Genomic DNA, 21,013 nt, shown 5'->3' with positions numbered 1-21,013 from the left:
GATATTGAAATGTTGTGGCTATTTCTAATGTTGGCAACGGACCCCAAGGATGATGCTGGCGACGGAGACTTCTTATTGATGAGGTTAGTACAAGTTTCTTTACATTTTAACGTTATTGAATGTGTTTAATAATGGCCAAATAATGTATTATCCCTATGTGGATAATAGTTATTTGGCACATTATTGTACTGTATGTGCTGGGGGAGGGGGTATTAGGCCCAAGGGTATTTGGTAGGACTCCCCTGTGGGTATTGGGTGAGGGTGGTTGGGGGGCTTTGTGGGGGAGGGTATGTGGGTGATGGTGGCTTAACCCCTTAATAACTGTAGCGGTTAATAACCGCTATGGTGATTAAGGGGTTAGGGGACATTAATTTGGATGTTGTAATTCTTGTGTTTGTTTTGCAGAAGCGGATGGGGCATGGGCAGGATGAAGATGAGGATGGCCTTCATCGTGGCAGTGGGACATGGGTGAGTGCTATATGTATTTAAAGTCTTTATTGTTGTGTATGTATTGTAAATGGACAACTGCACTATTATCCATTTGTGGATAATAGTCATTCTGCCCATTACTATACTGTATGTTAGGGGGGTATAGGTGTTGTTGGGTATATATATATATATATATATATATATATATATATATATATATATATATATATATAATTATTTAATTATTTATTTAATTCGTTATTGTGGGGCTGGGGTGTGTTTTTTTTTATTATTGTGGGTAGTGGGGGTGTGTGAAGGGGGCATTAGCCCCAACGGTGGTTGTTTAGGGCTTGCGGGTGGGTAGCGGGAGGCCTTAACCCCTTCAGGACCGTAGCGGTATTAACCGCTACGGTCGTGAAGGGGTTAAGTGCCCCCGCATCCCCCCCGCAAGTACTAAACTCACACCCAGGGCCAAATACCCCCCTCACCCATCCCCGCTACCCACAATAACGCTGGCACGGTGGGTTAACCCCTTCATTGCCTTAGCGGTTAGCCGCTAAGGTAATGAAGTGGCTTTTAAATGCCTTTTTCCTGCCTCGGATGCATGCCGGGGGGCTCCGGTGCGGGTATCAGCTCCGGAGACCCCTGGCATCAATCACAGGCAGGAAAAAGGGCTGATTTTTCCTAAGTGTCGCCCTTGCCGATGCTTCTCCTTCAGCAAGTTGCCAACTTTAGTTGGCGGGCTGGATTGGCCATAAAATCTCCAATCTGGCCTGCCGATCAGCACCAAAAAGCTGATCGGGGCTTACTGAATTCAGGCGGGAAAAAAAAGTCCCGATAAGTGGCTTATCGGCAGCCGGGTGGCGAAAAAAATTTTTTCGGAAGAAAAGTTGCCGATAATTCCCACTTATCGGGGCTTACTGAATCAGGAGGGCAAAAAACGGCTATAAAATGCCGAAAAAGCCTTATCGGGGCTTACTGCATGAGGCCCATAGTCCTGACAGACAATCTGACATGTTTCACACACAGGGCGCTTTATCACTCTTTGATCTATTTTATGTTACATTGGTGGGGCTGTGCTCCGGTTCCTGTGTGGATCGTGGATTATGCTGATTATTTGCCTGGACGCACGCCGCGCTGGAAACGCTGTATGAAGGCTTTTTTACATATCCATTCTGACACCTCCCTTCGGTACCTCCGGAGTGAGTCTGTTTGCCCTGTCGGGGGTTAATGCTGCATTGGAGCTGCCAGAGGTTTCTACGGTGATCGCTCCTGCATTCAAACCGGAAGCTCTGTAAGGCCTCGGTCCCGCTGTGCTCGTTGGCGCAGGCGGCAATGTAGCGAGTTCCCCACCAGCAGGGGAATCCTCGCGAGCCGGTCCCGGTCCCTCCTGGCTGCACAGCTGACTACACGCTGTGACGCGTCAGCCGCTGGAGACACCAGAGAATGGTGTTTCCTAGCGTTGACGCGTGACGTGTGTGACTGTGAGCCAATGGGGAGGGGAGGCTTCGGGAGGAGGAGAGGCTTCGGGGAGCGGGGAGGAGTGTGGAGTGAAAGCAGGTGAGTGCCTGTCTGTGTGTGTGTCTGAGTGCGTGCGTGCCTGTCTGTGTGTGTATGTGTGTGCCCGAGTGCGTGAGTGCCTGCCTCTGTCTGTGTGTGTGTGTGTGTGTATGAGTGCGTGAGTGCCTGCCTGTGTGTGCGCGCGCGTGTGTGTGTATGAGTGCGTGAGTGCCTGCCTGTGTGTGTGTGTGCGCGTGTGTGTGTGTGTATGAATGAGTGCCTGCGTGTGTGTGTTTAAACTTACTTTCCAGCTCCAGCCCGAGTCCGTGGAGGGAGGGGGGGGAGAGTAGCGGGTCCCTCCGCTCAAGCCACGCCCCCCCTCCCTGTCAAACCGCCCACCACCCGCCCACCTCCCGCTCCGGCTCCTGCTCCCTACAGACCGCATATCGCGGTCTGTGTATCTCAGCGCACCGCCTGTCAGCAGTGCGGGTGCGCTGACTCTGGGAGCGGGGCCTTAGCCTAACGAGCCCGCCTGCTCAGCGGGGGACACCGCCTTTACAGGAGTCATTGGATGTCTGCCCGGTGATTGCTCCCACACCGATACTGTGGCACTTACCCTCGGGATCCTCCGAGTGAGGCCGCCTGCTTCGTGTGGATTCAGGTCATAGTGAAGCCGTCGAAAACCTGTCTGATGGACCGTGAGTAATCAATTGCAATGCTATTGTGCTGAAGTTGATCAGCCAGTTGCATTAAAGCCACATTGTCTTCATGTTATTAGAGACACTAACTAACAAGTGTATGGTTCTATATGTATCTACTTCATTCTTTGGTACAGTGGCTTAAACTTATACACACTTAGAAACAGGTGAATTTATACAGGACTTATGTATTCAATTTATAGCTTTTTCCAGCCTTACACCATTTTTATAGTTTTTTGAGCACTGGACCAATAGGCTGTTGACTGTCCACTACCTTCTAGATTCTTTGTGAATCGGCCTGTATGTCTCTTTACAAAGCAACAGGACTGTATGTTCATGCACATACTGTAAGGCTTGAAAAGAGCACACTGTGAGTACAGTACCTCTCTTAGGGCCTTATTCTATACAATCTGAAGTAGTCATTTGGGCAATTTCAGCTAAAAAAATGCATTGAACTTGTTTTTTTGGCTGATAATGACCCTATTGGCTACTTCGGACAATATAAAATTACCCTCTTAATGTGCCTGCAATGTAATTGCTATGGTGAAAGACATACACAGACAGTTGAGAGGAAATATAAATCATTGGAGTTATAATTGCATAGGACGGATTTGAGTAATATACCTAAAAGTGACTGTACTATTGCTTTATTTATTTGACAGTGGTGTGGCCATTGTAACAAATCTATTGGTTCAAATATACACAGATTATTTGATTTTATGGTACTCGCATCAAAAATATACACAGATTATTTGATTTTATGGTACTCGCATCAACATTATTCCTATATAATGGTTATATACAGTATACCAAAATGCAAACATTTATCATTATACTGGTATACGAAAAAAATGACATGAAGTATGTTTATTTTTTTCTGAATCCCTTTAATGTATGACTATTTCTAAGTGCACCTGGGTGTTCTTATGACATACTGTACCAGGCATGGGCACTTGCACCTTTATAAATGATACGTATATATAATTTAACATAATATACGGCCTTTAGTTCATGAGCTATTTATTTCTAATGTGAAAATGAAGGTTGCCCACAATAAAAAGAAACTGAGTTTTTACCATCAGTATAAGAACTCACCTTAAAGCTGTTTCCGAAGTGGCTAATCTCCTTGACCAGTGGTTTCCAACATTTTTTTGATTAAGATACCCCAAGTGAAATTCTGAGGAACCCCCAACCCTGTCTAATAGTGTGTCTGTGATCTGATGCATTGTAAATTATTCTGTATTTGATACAATTTTCAAATTACCAGAAAATAGCAGGGAACCCTTTACGGATGCCCAGGGAACCCAAGAGTTCCTAGAAACCCTGGTTGAAAAACACTGACCTAGACAGTTTTCAAAACATGGTGTAGAGAGCCATAAACATAAACCCACATATTTACATGTGTTACAATGTATGTTCTATATATATATATATATATATAAAATCAAAAACAAATAGACAATACCGTTCAGTATATATGTATATATCACTATGGGTCTTTCATTATATATATATATATTTATATATATATATATATATATATATATATATATATATATATATATAGAGGAAAAGAGAAGAGAGAGCGCACGCCCATAGCGTATAAAAGTTTTAATGAGGGGGAAGGGGGAGAGAGGGGGGTAAAAAACGCACTTACAAAGATGCAATTAAAATCAAGCATATGTGATATATATAATCACCACCATCCGGTTTAACTGTAGACTCTTGGGGCAGTCCCAGGCTCCGTTGGTAAAGGAGCAACGTCACAGCAGATTCCCAGGGCTGGTAACACCATCCGGTCAAACTGCAGACTTTTGAGGCCGTCCCAGGCTCCGTTGGCAATGGAGCTCAGTCCCAGCAAATTCACAAGGCAGGTGTGCTATGTATAGTCCAAGAAAGAGGTCCCGTATGGTGCCTGTAGCACTCGCGCCTGGATTAATACGCTCCAGCGCTTAGTGTAGACTCCAATGTCTTTGCGTCTGACGTCACGACGCTCCCTGACGCGTTTCGTCAGTCACGGCTAACTTTCTCAAAGGGTCCCTTTCTTGGACTATACATAGCACACCTGCCTTGTGAATTTGCTGGGACTGAGCTCCATTGCCAACGGAGCCTGGGACGGCCTCAAAAGTCTGCAGTTTGACCGGATGGTGTTACCAGCCCTGGGAATCTGCTGTGACGTTGCTCCTTTACCAACGGAGCCTGGGACTGCCCCAAGAGTCTACAGTTAAACCGGATGGTGGTGATTATATATATCACATATGCTTGATTTTAATTGCATCTTTGTAAGTGCGTTTTTTACCCCCCTCTCTCCCCCTTCCCCCTCATTAAAACTTTTATACGCTATGGGCGTGCGCTCTCTCTTCTCTTTTCCTCTATAGATATTCTATGGACGTGGTTAGTCCATATTGAGAGCTGCCGGAGACCCTGCATACCAGCACCTATACCATTCATTGGACTATTTGAGGACTGGTTTATCCTTTTTTGCATGTTTTTTAATATATCATATTGTTCATGTTTTCTGGGCCTGATAATATTATAGGTCCCTATTACTATATGTGTTTATGTATTGCTTATAATTGAGGTATTTATCCCATATTGTTATAGCATATATATATATATATATATATATATATATATATATTTTTTGTACATGTTCCTTAGAGGCGCAGCTTTTTTCTTTTTTTTTTTTTTTTTTTTTTTTTTTTTATATATATATATATATAAAAGAGAAGGGGCAGTTGGCACACTACTATCCACGCAAAACAGATGCTTATCCCATATGAATACAACAAAAATATATTTACCAGATTGGGGTCCAGCAATAAGAGAAAGCACACTGCATGTAGTCTTCAGACAAAAAAACTGTATTGGATCACAGGGCACTGCAACCAACATTTCGGTCACCCAGAGGGACCTTCATCAGGGTTGTGCACAGGGTTGCAGTGCCCTGTGATCCAATACAGTTTTTTGACTGAAGATTACATGCAGTGTGCTGTCTTATTGCTGGACCCCAATCTGGTAAATATATATATCTATATATATATATATATATATATATATATATATATATATATATATACACACACATATTATATTTTTTCTACAGTCTCCTAGATGTATTGATAAAAGTTGGACCTGGATGCTAATTTGTTTGCATTTTGTCTTTTCTACATATGGAAATGTATATATCACAACTTAATAAGAATCAACTGCTTTTTAAAATATATTAGATGCAATGGTAATATCATTTTGTGCTTCTGTCTGGTTTGCTTCCCAGAGTCTATTTTTGCATGTGAACAGAAAACGCTGGGATTGACATTCGAATTTTGAATAGTATCATTGTTTTAGAAAACCATATGCTATGAATGCTCCCTGGGAGAAACAAAATGCATTATTCATTTTTCAGTAACAACAATAAAATAGCCTACCCAAGAATGTTAGATTTTCTTTATTTGGGTGCAGTCTATATTTCCGAATTGCTCAAACACAAAATCCATAGTACAGTATTTAAAATATGTATTAAGCAGAACTCTAATCTCAATTATCTATTTGAAACTACATTATTTGGAGCAATATTATTTTTTTTGACCAAATTTAATGATGTTTCTTTTTAACCAAATTATAATGTATTTCAGCTAATGTACACTACTGCAAAGGTATATTAGTATGTATGCATGCATATCTTTATTTATATTGGGCCCACGGTATACACATCGCTTAGATTTGAATATCTTTTACATCTATGAAGAACTTGGTTGTTGGTCCATTAATAGTGTATAAAAAACGGACCCGTGAGGCATGTCGAAAATGTTGTAAATATAGATGTAGCAGACAGTGGGTGCAATATGGAAAAAACAGGTAGGTCGCGCTATATCCCACAGTGAACTGGCAGCCTATGATATAACCCTGACCCCTAGTCAGGCTATGGAAATGGAAAAAAGTTATATCTGTGGCGCTCAACACTGTTATTATCAATACAATTCTGATAGGTAATTAGAAATATACAACCAGAGCCACGGAAATCGCCCGTCCGAATGGATGCTCCACGTGATATAGGTGAACATGTAAATATAAAAAAATCAAATCATAGCATAATACTGTAAAACATATACACAAATAAACAAACAACATACAACACTTAACAGACGCTGAGAACAACAGGTGACTACTTACAATAGCATTTAATATAGCATATCATTAATATCATAAAATACACTTAATACACATAAAATAGTACATAAATACATATAATAGGTTCAGGCAAGATTCTCCAACTCGGGTGGGGGTACCTGCTTACCGAAAACAAGATGGTATCAGTCAATGGATAATTCAAACAGTATCCCCTCTTATAGATAGCTGCTGCTGCTGCTTACACCCGGGCTCAGACGAGTGGTCTCATATGGGCAGGGACAGGTTTTTCCAGCCTGCGGCGTCTGCCTCAGTCCTCACCCAGCACCGTAGCACCGTCCACGCACGGCAGAAGCTCCAGGTCCGCACACACCGATACTTCCTGGTCTGACCGCGCCACACGTACCAAACAATGCAATGCTGAAATGCCGGATAATCCTACGCCAGCATTCGATTGCCCACAGCTCGCAGCTCACAGCTTCAGAAGGGTACAGCACTCACACCCGAGTAGTAGGGACCTCGCGGAACCACCCTACGCGTTTTGAAAGTCTTGCTTTCTTCCTCAGGGGTAAAAAGTAATGAAAAATAGTCCCTGTAAGTCCCGGTATATGTAGTCCCGATTTAAACAGACAGTGCATCCTTGTGATCTTGATCATGCGCAGATGAAAGGACTGGGACACTCAGTGTAATAACACTCATAGACATGACAGATAACGCAAACAGTGAACAAATAAACAATGGACATAGACAAAAAAATATATATATAAGGATTAGTGCAATATATAAAATACAGATATATTAATAATACCTATATATACAAGTGGATAGTAACATGTAATGACATTGATGAATGAAAGATGATGAATGACAAGAAATATCTCAAATGGCCAAGAACTAGCCAAACCAGGGATAAGTAGAAGTATGCTGAGCAGAACTTGACCTTCTAGGGGATAGTATATAACACAAATGTGATCCCTAAGTGTGTATAAACTAACTAATAATGTGTATATGGCTTTTACTTTAAAAACCTATAAAAGAGTGTCTAATGAAAGTGAGAATAATAAGTGATTAAAAGTGGTAATTAATAGTGTGGGTGAAGATGTACCCATCAAAGAATGGTGTTGGGTAAAAATTGGTGATTAATATATTTATATTGTGAAATCAAATAATAATTAGGTGATGGTGATTGCTACCTAATTGTTAAACCATCCACATAATGAATACCAGGACCTTACCATGAAATGAAATGAATCACAGGTAACAAAACACATCGCAGTGGGTGCAATGGTTCATTAGCCCAAACATTTTTTGTGTGTGCGGTTTATGCATTTAGAGCAGCAGTTGCTCTTGCAAGTGTATTGTGTCCCACCCGCTGCAATGCACCAACAGGGGGCAAGAACAGCTGCTACTGTACATGTTCAGTACAGCAGTGTTTTCCAACAGGGTTCAGCTGCATCCTGGAGTTCCATGAGTGGATCAAAAGGGTGCCACGGGATTTCCCTGATCTCCCAGAGCAGGGAGAGTGCAGGGCCGTTTCTTGGGGGCAGGGCAGTTTCCTCATCCTGATTGGCTGCATTACACAAAAGCAGCCAATCGGGAGGAGGTGTCCCGAGCCTGAGGGGTCTGGCCAAGCAGAGGAGGAGGAAGCAGCATGGGCAGTAGAGGTGAGGCTTTGTATCTCTGTCCTGTAAATATTTATTTTGTTGTGTTTGTGTGTGTTTGCGTTTTCAGTGACTTTCTGTCCCTCCCCTCCGTTCCCTCTTCCCCCTCCGACTCTCCTGCCCCCTCTGACCCCTGCCCCCTCTTACTGCCTGTCTCTCTCTGCTATGACTCTCTCTGTGTTTTCTGTGACCCGGTTCTGTTTTAGGGGTTCCTCAGCAACTGAGCACTGGGGTTAGGGGTGCACGGAGTGAAAAAACGTTCAAAACCCCTGATCTACAGTATACTAACATATCTATGAAAACTGTTAAACTGTTGAAGGGGCAATACCTTCTAGAACCAAAGTAAACTAGTGGCAGTAGGTTATTACTGTGCTTTTAAAAAGCACTGTACAAGATATAGTTTTCGCAATATTTTGTATTTCCATGGTAATCTATTTGGTGATCAGACTTAAGTAATTGAAGATACAGGTAAATATTATTTTTCTTTGTTCATCATTGTTCTACAAATCAAACAAGTTTAAGTATGTAACCCATATCTCCCCCCCCCCCCCCTGGGTGTCTTTGCTGCTACATGGAGTGTGGTGGTGCATACCTGCTGGCTCACAGTAGATCTGAGTCTCCCGCATGGTGGTAGGGGATATCAGAACAGGCTTCTGGGGTATAAACTAATTCGTACACGGTGACAGCGCCTCCATCTCTTGCAGGCCCCAGGAATGAGGGGAGCAATCCCTGCAGGAGAGTTCTTTTCCCTTCCACTGATAGATTGCAGTCTCAGACAGGAAGGTATAGTAAAACAGGAACATTTTATTGCACATTGTAGACTTCACAGCATACATAGCAACAATTAGATATTCAGGCCTTGGCGCTCAGGATGGTTCCCTGGACAATCACTGCAGGTACAGGGCCTCCACAGCTGTCCTTGCTCTTCTCCTACTCCCTGGTGGAGTAAGAGAAATATTCCCCCACTCCACTCCCCTAAGGGAGGGAGTCCAAACTGCAGAGCCCTGGGTAGACCAGCCTCTCTCAAGGGTAAAGGCAACTGAACTAAGGCTGTGGTCCCAGTCATAACTGTGACACGCGCGCCCGGCGGGGGGGCGGCGCGTGCACAGCGCTAACCGCGATCTGCGGTCTGACAGGGAGAGAGGGAGCTTGCGACGGGAGGGGGCATGGTCGGGGATTTGCGGGGGCGTGGCCATCACGTCACGCGTCAGGTTCGCCCTCATTGGGTGAACTGCCGGTGGGGGCATTGCCACGCCTCCGTCGCAAGTTTTAAACTCAATTTCATTGAGTTTAAAAAATCTTGCAGCACAGCGCGGCTGCACCTTCAGCGTGAATGTGCGTACTGGGCCCTTCCCCATTGAGGGGCGGTGCTTACACGCACAGCGCACGCCGAGCCGTGCGCTGTAGCAGTGACTGGGACCGCAGCCTAAGTCATGAAGTGCAGCTCCTTAAGTACAGAAAAAGCAGGAACCAGTCCTGAGTACCTGATAGGACTCAAGGCCCGGTTGCACTGCCTCCCATGTGATTCACTGAAGATGCAGGGTGTGGGGAAAACCCATGATTAGTCCTGGCAGGCCTGCTCTTACTAGGGCTTACTGCCAGGAGAAGGGTAGACTGGTAGGCAGTGAAACCAGGCCTGGCTACAATTATTTTAAAATATTTTTTTTAATTTTAATGTCTCCATAGTAACAAAATGCTTGGGAGTATTTAAACTACGGTATATTACACTAATCTCATTTGATAGAAAACAGTTTGTAAGCTATTCTATTTGCAGGAAGATTGTTCAGCCAGAGTCTTTCTTTAATGTAGTGTTTCATGAATGAAAGCAGCAATTTGTATACAGATGTTAGTGAAATAACAAAATAACATTAAAATTAAGTGGATTTGACTTTAGGAGGAATTTATTATTTCAAAGCAAGCTTATGGCATAGATGGTATCACAGTCTTAGATGGTATCACAGTCTATCAGGAATCAAACGTGTGAATGATAGAGCAGCTAACACCTGTTGCTGTGGTCTGTATTATACAGTACAAGAAAAGACACAAAACCATTATGAGCCACTGTAAACTTACATGACAAAATGTTAAGAAATGTTTTGAACTTACAGTATGTAACTCATTACGTGCTTCCATTACACATATTGTGTATAAGATTCATAGCATTAATCATAATGTTTTATTTAACTTGTAAGTATAGAATTAATAATAACAATAGTTTGTTCTTTTTTTCTTTTTTGGTGCCTGAGGCACAGGGAGATTAAGTGACGCTCAAAGTCACAAGGAACCGACACTGGGAATTGCACCTGCTTCAAACTCAAAATTCCCCTGTTGCAAATTCAGTGCCAGTTAGTGTCTTTGCTCACTGAGCCGCTCCTTCTCCCACAGAACAGGTTAATTAGGAAAAAGTACTCACTGGCTAAAAGTCTTAAAATAATAAGAGGAGGGAAAATTAAACACAAATTCTTTTTAAATAATAATGTCATTGTAAAATAAGTTACCCTTGGATAAAGAATTTGAAAATATGTAAAAGCAAAGAGTAGGAGGATTGCAATAGATTGACCACAATAGAAATTCTACCCCAGAAATACTGCAACACCTACAGATGCAGCGGCCGTTATTCGAACATATCACAATGCCATTTTCGTTTCCGAGCTCCACGCGGCCAATCACGCGGTTCATTTGTTTGAATTTCATGGATCCCGATTTCTGTGGGTGCAATTCTTTGCGTTTCCGTGGCAGAAATGAATGAATTGTAATGTGTACAGTACAGTACTGTGTCAATTTGCAGGTGTTTAAAAACGAGAACACTAAAATGCCATTTTCTGCACTCGATAAAACACGGCTCAACACGAAATGCCATTTTCTGCACTCGATAAAACACGGCTCAACACGCGGTAATCACGCGCCATGACTTGGGTAATCCGAGGTATACAACGCGTGATATGTTCGAATAACGGACGCTGCATCTGTATTCACATCAAATGTGTAGTAATAATAATTATAATAATACATGTCAATATCACCATTTAAAGTTAGCAATTTCGTAAAAACATATTTAATTTTTTCAAATGTTGAATTTAATCATTATATAATTTATGAATGTAAAAGAAATGACAAAAATTATTAGGTTTCTCAGCTTGAATACCTTATATTTAATAAGGAAACTAGCTACAAAACTATTCTAGATTAATGTTTAATAGCATGGGACCACAAGTCTAAAAATTAGCAATTCTGGGTCACTGACATCTAATTATGGTCCAATAACTATGAAAATAACTTCTGTTCTTCCCTGTCATCTCCAGTGACACTATAGACTATGCACAATAATATACTATATTTACAGTGGGTAGCAATGTCACAAAGTAAAGATGTACTGTACCAAAGAGGAAACACATTATGTGCCTTGAATCAATATTGAAAAGGGCTCAAAGAAGTGTATAGAAAATACATTACTGGGAAGAATTCTACAAATAAGGATGGTAAAGATTGATGGAGCCATATTAAGAAAGGGTGACACATCAAAACTGTGTAACAAGGAAAAATGGCATTTATACAACAACAAAAAACATCTGTACCATTTATTGAAGATGTAAAGAATCAATTGACTGTTGAAGAATTATTAATATTGCAAGACAGTGTTAAAACCTTGACATACAGGAAAAAAGGTTTTCTTCAAGGAATTTATTTTTATTTTTGATCCGAGATGCAGGATTTTCAGTGTTGTTGAGAAAGCCACACATACAGATGTAGGCAGACTCACTGTCTCCGTAGCCGCGGACTAAAAAGCAAACATCCATGGCTCTGGAGACCATGTCTGTCGCGGTCGTTCTGCGGATGCTCCGTGCTTCTGAATAGGACACCCTATATTGTAAATCCGCCGGCACCAGAGTCACTGCGGTCCCGTGACCACAGCTTGCCCCAGTGCCAGAAACAGTTAATCTAGCTACTGTACATCTGTAATAAAGATGTAGAGAAACATAGCCAATGATGCAGAGTGTAATTAATGTTTACAGAGTCCCTGTACAAAAATTTGCTTGCTTTCATTATGCTCTTGATATAGAAAGCTTTCATTTCCAGATATTATAGAGGCTAAAGAACTATTGTAACACACCTGGTAATGAACAGAGCAAATGAGTAACACACCTGGTAATGAACAGAGCAAATGAGAGAAATGTAATTATGTATGTATGTATGTATGTATATATATATATATATATATATATATATATATATATATATATACATACATACATACATACATACATACATATATATATATATATATATATATATATATATATTCAAAAGATAAATAGACGATACCGTTCTGTGGCTAACGAAATGCTTTTATTTGTGCGAGCTTTCGAGATACACTGATCTCTTCTTCCGGTGATGTTACAATGAATGAAGCAAGCAAAGGGTGTACTTAAAAACAGTGTCTCTTGGAATCTTATCTGTGCTTGTCCCTCCCCGTGTGTGGATGTGATTTATGGCTAGAGGTGTTAATGGTTCCTGAAAGTTAGTGATGTAAGAGTGTGTGTGTGTTTCTGTGTGAATATAAATGAATGGAGAGCCCACAGTGTATACAGTGCTTTACAAAAGGTGTGTGTGGAGTGGGAGTTAATATTAATGGTGTGGGTAGTTGTGGAAATGTGAGAGATTGTAGCATAACTAAAAGTGTGTGTAGATACTATGTGGTCCCTATTGGTGTATAGGGATGGAAAAACAAGGAGTATTTGTATGTGTAAGAGACAGCTGTGTGTGCATACATATAGCACAGTATGTACAGATATGGCATTTAGCGCTCATGTATGTATGTATATATATATATATATATATATATATATATATATATATATATATATATATATATATATATATATGTATGTATATATATATATATATATAGTGGTTGACAAATCACCAAAAAATCTACTCGCCACACAAAAAAATCTACTCGCCACCTAGTACCAAACGTGTGCTACTTGGGCCAATATTTACTCGCCCGGGGGTTAAATCCACTCGCCCGGGGCGAGCAAATGTATAGGTTTGTCGAACACTGTAATATATATATATATATATATATATATATATATATATATATATACACTGGCGACACACTTTATTGAAGTGTGGCTAGTTCCGCAAGCCGGGAGATTTCCCGGCTTGCAAGTGGCAGCCCCTCGGCGTGACGCGCGTCTCTGATGCGCGGTCACGCGTCATCGGGAGCCTGCGCCCCCTGCACGCGCGTCCAGGGCTCCCCGAGGGAGCCCTGGTGTCCCGCGATGTGGGGGACGGCGGCAGGGGGTTCCGGGGGACCCGGCGGACCCGGAGAGGAGAGGGGGAAGCCGCGATCGGCGGGCCTCTCCTCCGCTGCTTCGGCGCGCGCCCGGCACCATCCGGCGCGCGCCAGGTAACTGCTGCGGCCGAGAACGGGCAAATGCTCGAATAAACTCGGCCGCAGCAGTATATATATATTAAAACCAACACAGAAAAGAGAATCCCCAGAAATAGCACTCTAGCATACGAATATAGTAACAAATATCAAAATGTATTCATCACATACAAACATAAATAAATAACAAGGAACAGTGGTGTCCAAAAAGCTGTGATAATACTGAAACCTCTTAAAATAAGTGGATATAACGCTGAAATAAGCTATAAATGCAAATGCCACAAGTATAAAAGGAGAAACAGTGGCTGAACCCTGGTGTGTGGATACAATGGATAAATGCTAATACACAAATCAATTAGAGTGTAATGGTAGCTACACCAATAAATACTAAAGTGTAGAGGCAAGAAAAATTCTTGCCTTTAAACACTTAGACCGGCCGGTCAATGCTCACAAAGTGTAGCCCCCTGTAAAGGATGATTGTGAAAGGATAACAGTGTAATAACACAGTTGGAGTATTCAAGTAGATTAGGCACACACAGAGAGATATATATGTTGGCAGATGACAACCAGCATTGCTGGAGGAACAGGTGAACCTTCCTCTGATTTTGTATTCCCGATTCCTGTGAGGTATTTGTATTGTGTCCGCTGTGTAGAGCATTGCGCAGGTTTTGCATCTTGCGTCCTGGCATGGTTTTGTCCCGCATTCAGTTGTGCTGCTGAATACTTTACTCCTCACCATAATATTCTTCAGATTATGAGGTTGTCTGTATGATAATAAGGGTGCTTCAGGGAACACCTGTTGCAGTCTTGTATCTTCCTGGAGGATGGGTTGTAGTTCCCTGGCGATCTTGCGTAGGGCTCCTAGGTGTGGGTTATATGTGACCACCAATGGTACCCTGTCGCTTGTATCTGTCTGTTTGTATTCAAGGAGATCACTTCTTGTGGCTTTGTGAATTTGCTGGTCTACAATTCTGTGGTTATATCCACGGTTTATAAAATCTGATCTCAAGGCTTTAATCCGCTGGTCTCTGTCTGCTGTGTCGGAGCATATCCGGTTGTATCGTATGGCTTGACTGTAGATGGTTGCATGTTTGGTGTGTGTCGGGTGGAAGCTGTTGTCCCTCAAATAGCTGGCTGTGTCTGTAGGTTTGCGGTATACAGAAGTCTGTAGTTGGTTGTTCTTTATGGTGATGGTGGTGTCTAGGAAATATACTTCTTCCGGGGAATGGGTGAGTTTGAGGTTGATGGTCGGGTAGAACGTATTGAAGTTGTCATAGAACTGTAGGAGGTCCTGTTCGCCAGAGGTCCAAATCAGTAGGATGTCATCGATGTAGCGAAGGTATGTAAGGGTTTTAAAGTGACAGATGGAAAGAAAGTCACTTTTCAGTTTTGCTCAGAACAGATTGGCATACTGTGGCGCCATCCGAGTACCCATAGCGGTCCCGGTTGTCTGGAGGTATGTGTCATTTCCAAATGTGCAGTAGTTATGGGTCAGAATAAATTCGATGCATTTAGTCACTGGCTCTGTGAGTGGCTCCTGCGGTCCCAGAAAGTATCTGCAGGCTGAAATCCCATCCTCGTGGGGGATGTTTGTATAAAGTGACTCTACATCCATGGTTGCTAGTAGTGTTCCTGTTGGGAGGGGGCCAATGGCATTCAGTTTGTTTAGCAGGTCGGTGGTGTCCTGGATATAGCTGGGTTTGTTCCTGACAAGTGGTTTTAGAATGCCCTCCACCCAGCCAGAAATATTCTCAGTAAGTGTGCCAGATCCAGAGATAATAGGGCGCCCAGGGTTACCCTCTTTGTGAATTTTAGGGAGCATGCAGAATGTGCCAGGTTTTGGGTTAGCTGGTATCAGGTCCAGAATTTGTTCTCTTGTGCGGATCGGGAGTGTTTAAATGATCCTGTTGAGTTCTCTCATGTATTTTTTAGTTGGACCCTCCTGCAGTTGGGTGTAATACTTTGAATCAGAGAGTTGCCTGTGCGCTTCCCGCAGGTAGTCTGTGGTGTTTATTAGGACCACTGCTCCTCCCTTGTCCGCAGGTTTGATTGTTATGTTGTGGTTGGCCTTTAGCGATTCTATGGCTCTCCTCTCCATCAGTGTCAGATTATATGTTTGTTTCCTTACTTTGTTCAGGATGGTGGTTTTGGCTCTGTGTCTGAAGCTTTCAATGTATCGGTCCATAGTGGGGTTGCGCCCAGTTTGTGGGATCCAGTTGGATTTTTGCTTCTCCCTGCTCAAGGGAGGAGCAGTGGTCATAAACTAGATAAACTACAGATTGATGAAAGCTACAGCTTTATAGAAAGTTGTAATTATTGTGATTTTCCTCTGCCTCATTTTGCAGCCAGGGGATTTAGATTCATGCAATATCTACGACAAAAAGGGTCCGACCTTCCCTTGAGAAAACTTACACGAAACGTACATTGGGTTTCATAGCTGATGTCACTTATTAGTGACGCCTCTCTGTGAGCAGCCATACGGAGGTCCTCAAGCCTCTGGTACACAGCCACTATTCGCACTTAGACTCCGATATATTGATAGGCATTATGCAGATTAGAGTCTCTATTTATGGTCTAGATAGCATTCTGAATAGGGCTACCTTGCATCCATTCTCCCTACCCTTACCTATCCCTACATTAGGGCAACATTTAGTTCTGAGGGACAGTTTGTAATAGGATTTTAGATAGACTTTTGTAGCCTTATGCAGCAATGGGCAAATTAGGCTGAGTGAATTATCGGCATTTATATATTAAAGACAAGCTGCAACTGTAATTAGTTAGGCACCTGGATACCAGTAACTACTGCAGCGTTTTGCTAGGTGTCAATCTGCCCTCTCTTAAATTGCAAAGTACCCATCAGTGTTGCACAGTGCAGGCATCCTGCTTTGAGTCCTTATAGGACATACAGTATACCTATGTCGGAAACCTATTAACACTGCCATTTTGGGTAACACTGAATGGGGTTCCCCCAGACCTTCGAATCACACCTGCCCATTCACTCTGTTATCTCCTCAACTAATCATACTGAGCACAGTCAGTATTGAAGGCATACGTAGTGTTTTGCCTATGGTTATCACCACTGCCTGTATCCTACCTTACCCTCCGCTACCCTACAGTAGGGCAATATTGAGAATGAGGGATATAATGGGTTAAGTGTGTCTCTTAGAATGATGAGGTTTCCTAACTCTATAGGGACAGCACGGTGCATTTCCTGTACAGCAGGCACTTTATAATTGCGATTACAGTACCTAGGTATCTAACCTGCAGCTACAACCACACACTCTGCACCCCTTACAGTATCTTTAGACTGCATATGTCTGCTGCAATAGCTTATTAACACCTGTATAGTTAGCACACTACAGGGACTCTCTTTTTTAGCTTTAATTGGATGTCATTTTCTGTCCAGAGCTCATTTATAATTGCAGCCTGTTGCATTTTCAGTCACAGAGAAATGTAATGGCTATCTAACCCTTCTGCCTACCAGGCAAGCTGCAGCCTTAATCACTCAGGTGCCTGAACTGCAGTTTCAACTGCAGAACATTGTGCCCCTAGTATTAGGGTGTTCACCTGTCCCCCTCAGTATCTGACTAACACCTGTCAGTCGGCCAGTGCAGCACAGGCACTCTATGTCTAGCTTTAATAGGTCATATCTTCTGTCCAGAGCTCATTTATTATTGCCATCTGTTACATTTAAACTAACAGAGTAACTTTGCTATGTATTGAATGGCTATCAAACCTCAGCTCACAGAGATTCTTTGGTCAGCCAATACTAAGCCATACTCAGCTTATCTGACAATCTGATAAGAGACACGTGTCATTTTAGGCAGAGGGAGTGGCTCAGTGTGTAAAGACTGGTACTGCAAGTTTGAAGTAGGGGAGCTTGGTTCAATTCCCTGTGTCGGCTCCTTGTGGCCTTGGGAAAATCACTTTATCTCCCTGTGCCTTAAGCACAACAAACATTGTAAGTTCCACAGGACAGGGACATGTGCCTGCGAAATGTCTCTGTTAAGCACTACGTAAAACTAGAAGCGCTATATAAGAACATACTATTATTATTTTAACTCACTTTAAATAAAGTTGATATTGCACTGAAAATTGTTGCAAATGTTAGATTATTAAATGAGGCGGTTTGGAGTGTTTGTTAGCCACTCTCATTTAAAAAACACTGGTATCCATAGGCTATTGAAATCCTTGCTCTCTGAATGGTCAAGATTCCCGGCATTAATATTCAGGAATGTATTTGGCACCTTGCAAAATAAAAGGGATCTGTGGAGGTAAGGGCCTTTACGCCTGTTGTTGCTGCTGCCCTCTCCCTTTTGATTAAGCTTGTCCACTCTCCGCATTATATAGCGGTTGCAGGGGCGAGTTCCATGGGACCTCCCCCCCATTTTTAAGGGGGGGGGGGCATTCTCAACCACCTGCAGGGGTTGGAAGCTGTGTGTGACAGCGTCCTCGTCGGGAGCAGGAAGCCGGTGCGGTGCGCCCGTCTACAGCTAAGCCTGGCTGGACCGGGATCATGCGCCACTGGGGTGGAGAGCAAGGGGTGAGTTAAGACCCCCAAGGCATATGGTGGAAAGCAGAGAGCAAGCCTTTCCTGCCCCCTCAGATCTCCTTCCCACTAAAATAGATCCAAGAGAGTGACAGAGGGTTAAATTCCTGGGTAGCCTCTTAGGTGGCTAGAAGGAATTTGATGAGGTAAATTTTAGGCAGAGAAGGGTTCATTTGGGACCTCCAATCCATGGTCAGGGAGGCTGGGAGGGAGTCCATTATTGGCCCATAGAGAAAGAAGCAAACCCCCAAAAAAGAGCCGACTATACTATTGTATTTATATGTATATAGCGCTACCAGTGTATACTGTGTTGTATTTACATGTATATTGCACTGTTAGTTTATACGGTGCTGTATTTATGGGCATATAGTACTAGTAGTTACGGTAATGCATGGTGGTGGCATGGTGGGTGACTGGGCAGGGCTCATTGTGTTTTGAGTACCTGGTGCCCATCTCACGGCTGATGTGGGATCAGCTGAATGGCTGGGACTTGGGATGGTCCTTGCTAACAGGCCATGATTTAAATGTCATCGGCCTTACCTGGCAGGCCATGATTTAACCGTCATTGGCGTTATCTGTTGGTGGAACACTTCGGCAGGGTCAGAACCTCCCCTTTGTTGTATATAAATTAAAGCGGCGACCATGGTACATCCAGACTTTTGTGTGTGTGTGTGTGTGTGTGCTTTATTTGCGGGATGTTGGGGGAGCAACATTGCAGGCCCTGAGGTCATGAAACTTATTAATACTTCCCTTGGGACAGAACAAGACTGCCTGGGGGGCTTTGCCTCTAGCTTTCAACTATTCCACCCTGGGCAGTAATACCCATATAATGCCCTGTCTTTTCAGAATGATTACATATCTATTTCTTTCCCTCTTTTTTTGATTTATAGTGCAAAAGACTATATGAAAGCCACATAATACAGGAAAACGGCTGTGTTCTCAGATCTTATTTACATTGTACAAACTTGATCTCAGCATCTCCTCCTATTTGTTTTCTGTGTGTGTTTTGTTTTAATTAAGTTAGAACCATATTGACTTTTTAAATTATTGCCCAAAAAATGCTGAGGCCCAGATTTACAAATATAGTAGGTGGTAACCCTTACTGAATTTAGACCTAATATCACCTTCACATCAAATATATTGCCAGGAAAGAAAACTATATTCCCTGTTAAAGCAAAGGGGAAAGGAACAGCTTGCTGAGATGTGTATTGTGAAATACTGTCTTAGGCCGCACCAGCGAAAGTTGTAATTGGATTTGAAGCGATTGTCGCCAGCGATGTCACCAAAGGGGGCGGGCCACGGTCTCTGATTGGTTTAGAGACAGTCACATGTGGCGACTGTCTCTAAAAAATTAAATAGACCCGGCTACTACATTTTCAGACGCTCACGACGGAGTCAATTGATTTATTTTGGAGCGACGTTGCGTCGCCATCGCATGGCACTATAAATGCAGCATTAGATTGGAAGGTTTATCATGAATATCCTCTTGCATTATGCTCTAGTTTTTATGTTTTTCAGGAACTAACTCGTGTTTCTTTCTCTAACAGATGGCAGGATTGGAAAGGCAAATATTTGATTTTCTTGGATACCAATGGGCGCCGATTCTTGGGAATTTTCTTCATATAATTGTTGTCATATTAGGATTATTTGGAACCATACAGTACAGACCGCGGTACATTGTGGTGGTAAGTTTAATACATTTGACTTTTTATTTCCGTTTTTTGTTCAAATATGTTTTAATAAAAAAATGACTATTTTTATTCATCCTTTAACGTTAATAAAGTTCACAGTAACATGTTGTATAGCAAACCTATATTGATGCCTATATACGTTTTTGTTTCATTATACTGTATCTGTTCCTGCATATTGAGTTGGCATGCTCTGATGCAACCAGAATTATGCGGTGCTTTAATGCTTCTCTTCTATACAAGTACCTGCGGTTGTCTAAATATACTTTACTATAGAAGAACAGAGTCTAGAAAAAGACATATTTTTATCACAGTTCAAATACTCATTTTTTTCTGATATTGCCTGATGAGGTCTGGTATTCAGTTAAGTCAAAATGTTCCTTTTATCTCCACTATGATGATGCTATCAGTTTCACAAAGATTGTGAATCCTCATTATCAACATCATTTTTTTTAATGTGTTTACCTGACTAGATTGTAAGAAGTCCCAACCATCCCAAAAGTCTGTAAAATGTAAAGAGGTACTACTATATATGTAATCTAGCTAGTTCTAAATATAATGCAAAGGCAACTAGTTCTCGCTCCAACTTTTGACAAATAATCTCCAATATTGGCAGAAATGTTCTACTTCTTGCTTTTAAATCCATTTTTGTGTTATCATCTTCGTTAATATCAAGTAATGACATAAGGAAAAAAAACGGGAGGAATCTAAAATTAACTAGGAAATAGACAGCTGATCCTGTCTATGTGAATGGGAATCCATGTGGGAAATGAAACTCATCACTGGTTGCTTTATTAGCGATGTATTATATGTAGCTCCCTCTCTTCTCTACAAACCCTCCATACCAACCATGCTACAATTTCATACCATAACATTTAAAACTCCAGCAAACATCAACAAGAATTGCATCACAACATGGGGCATTGCAGAGAAAAAAGTCAATATATTTGAATCATAGCAATATT

The 21,013-nt window shown here is 42.1% G+C and overlaps 1 protein-coding gene across 2 annotated transcripts in view; it reads left to right on the top strand.

The window, feature by feature from the left end:
* NKAIN3 (sodium/potassium transporting ATPase interacting 3) overlaps nt 1-21,013 on the top strand; it is an 808,578-nt gene that overhangs the window by 415,254 nt on the left and 372,311 nt on the right. For both annotated transcript variants that reach the window (XM_075584036.1, XM_075584035.1), the window contains exon 2: nt 19,908-20,045. In XM_075584036.1, coding sequence (XP_075440151.1) covers nt 19,908-20,045 — 138 coding nt within the window. The remainder of the gene's footprint in view (nt 1-19,907; nt 20,046-21,013) is intronic.

The sequence above is a fragment of the Ascaphus truei genome, chromosome 2 (assembly GCF_040206685.1).
Source record: "Ascaphus truei isolate aAscTru1 chromosome 2, aAscTru1.hap1, whole genome shotgun sequence".
Taxonomy (NCBI): domain Eukaryota; kingdom Metazoa; phylum Chordata; class Amphibia; order Anura; family Ascaphidae; genus Ascaphus; species Ascaphus truei.
Note: the sequence above shows the minus strand (reverse complement) of the source record. Positions and strands in the feature narration are given on the sequence as shown.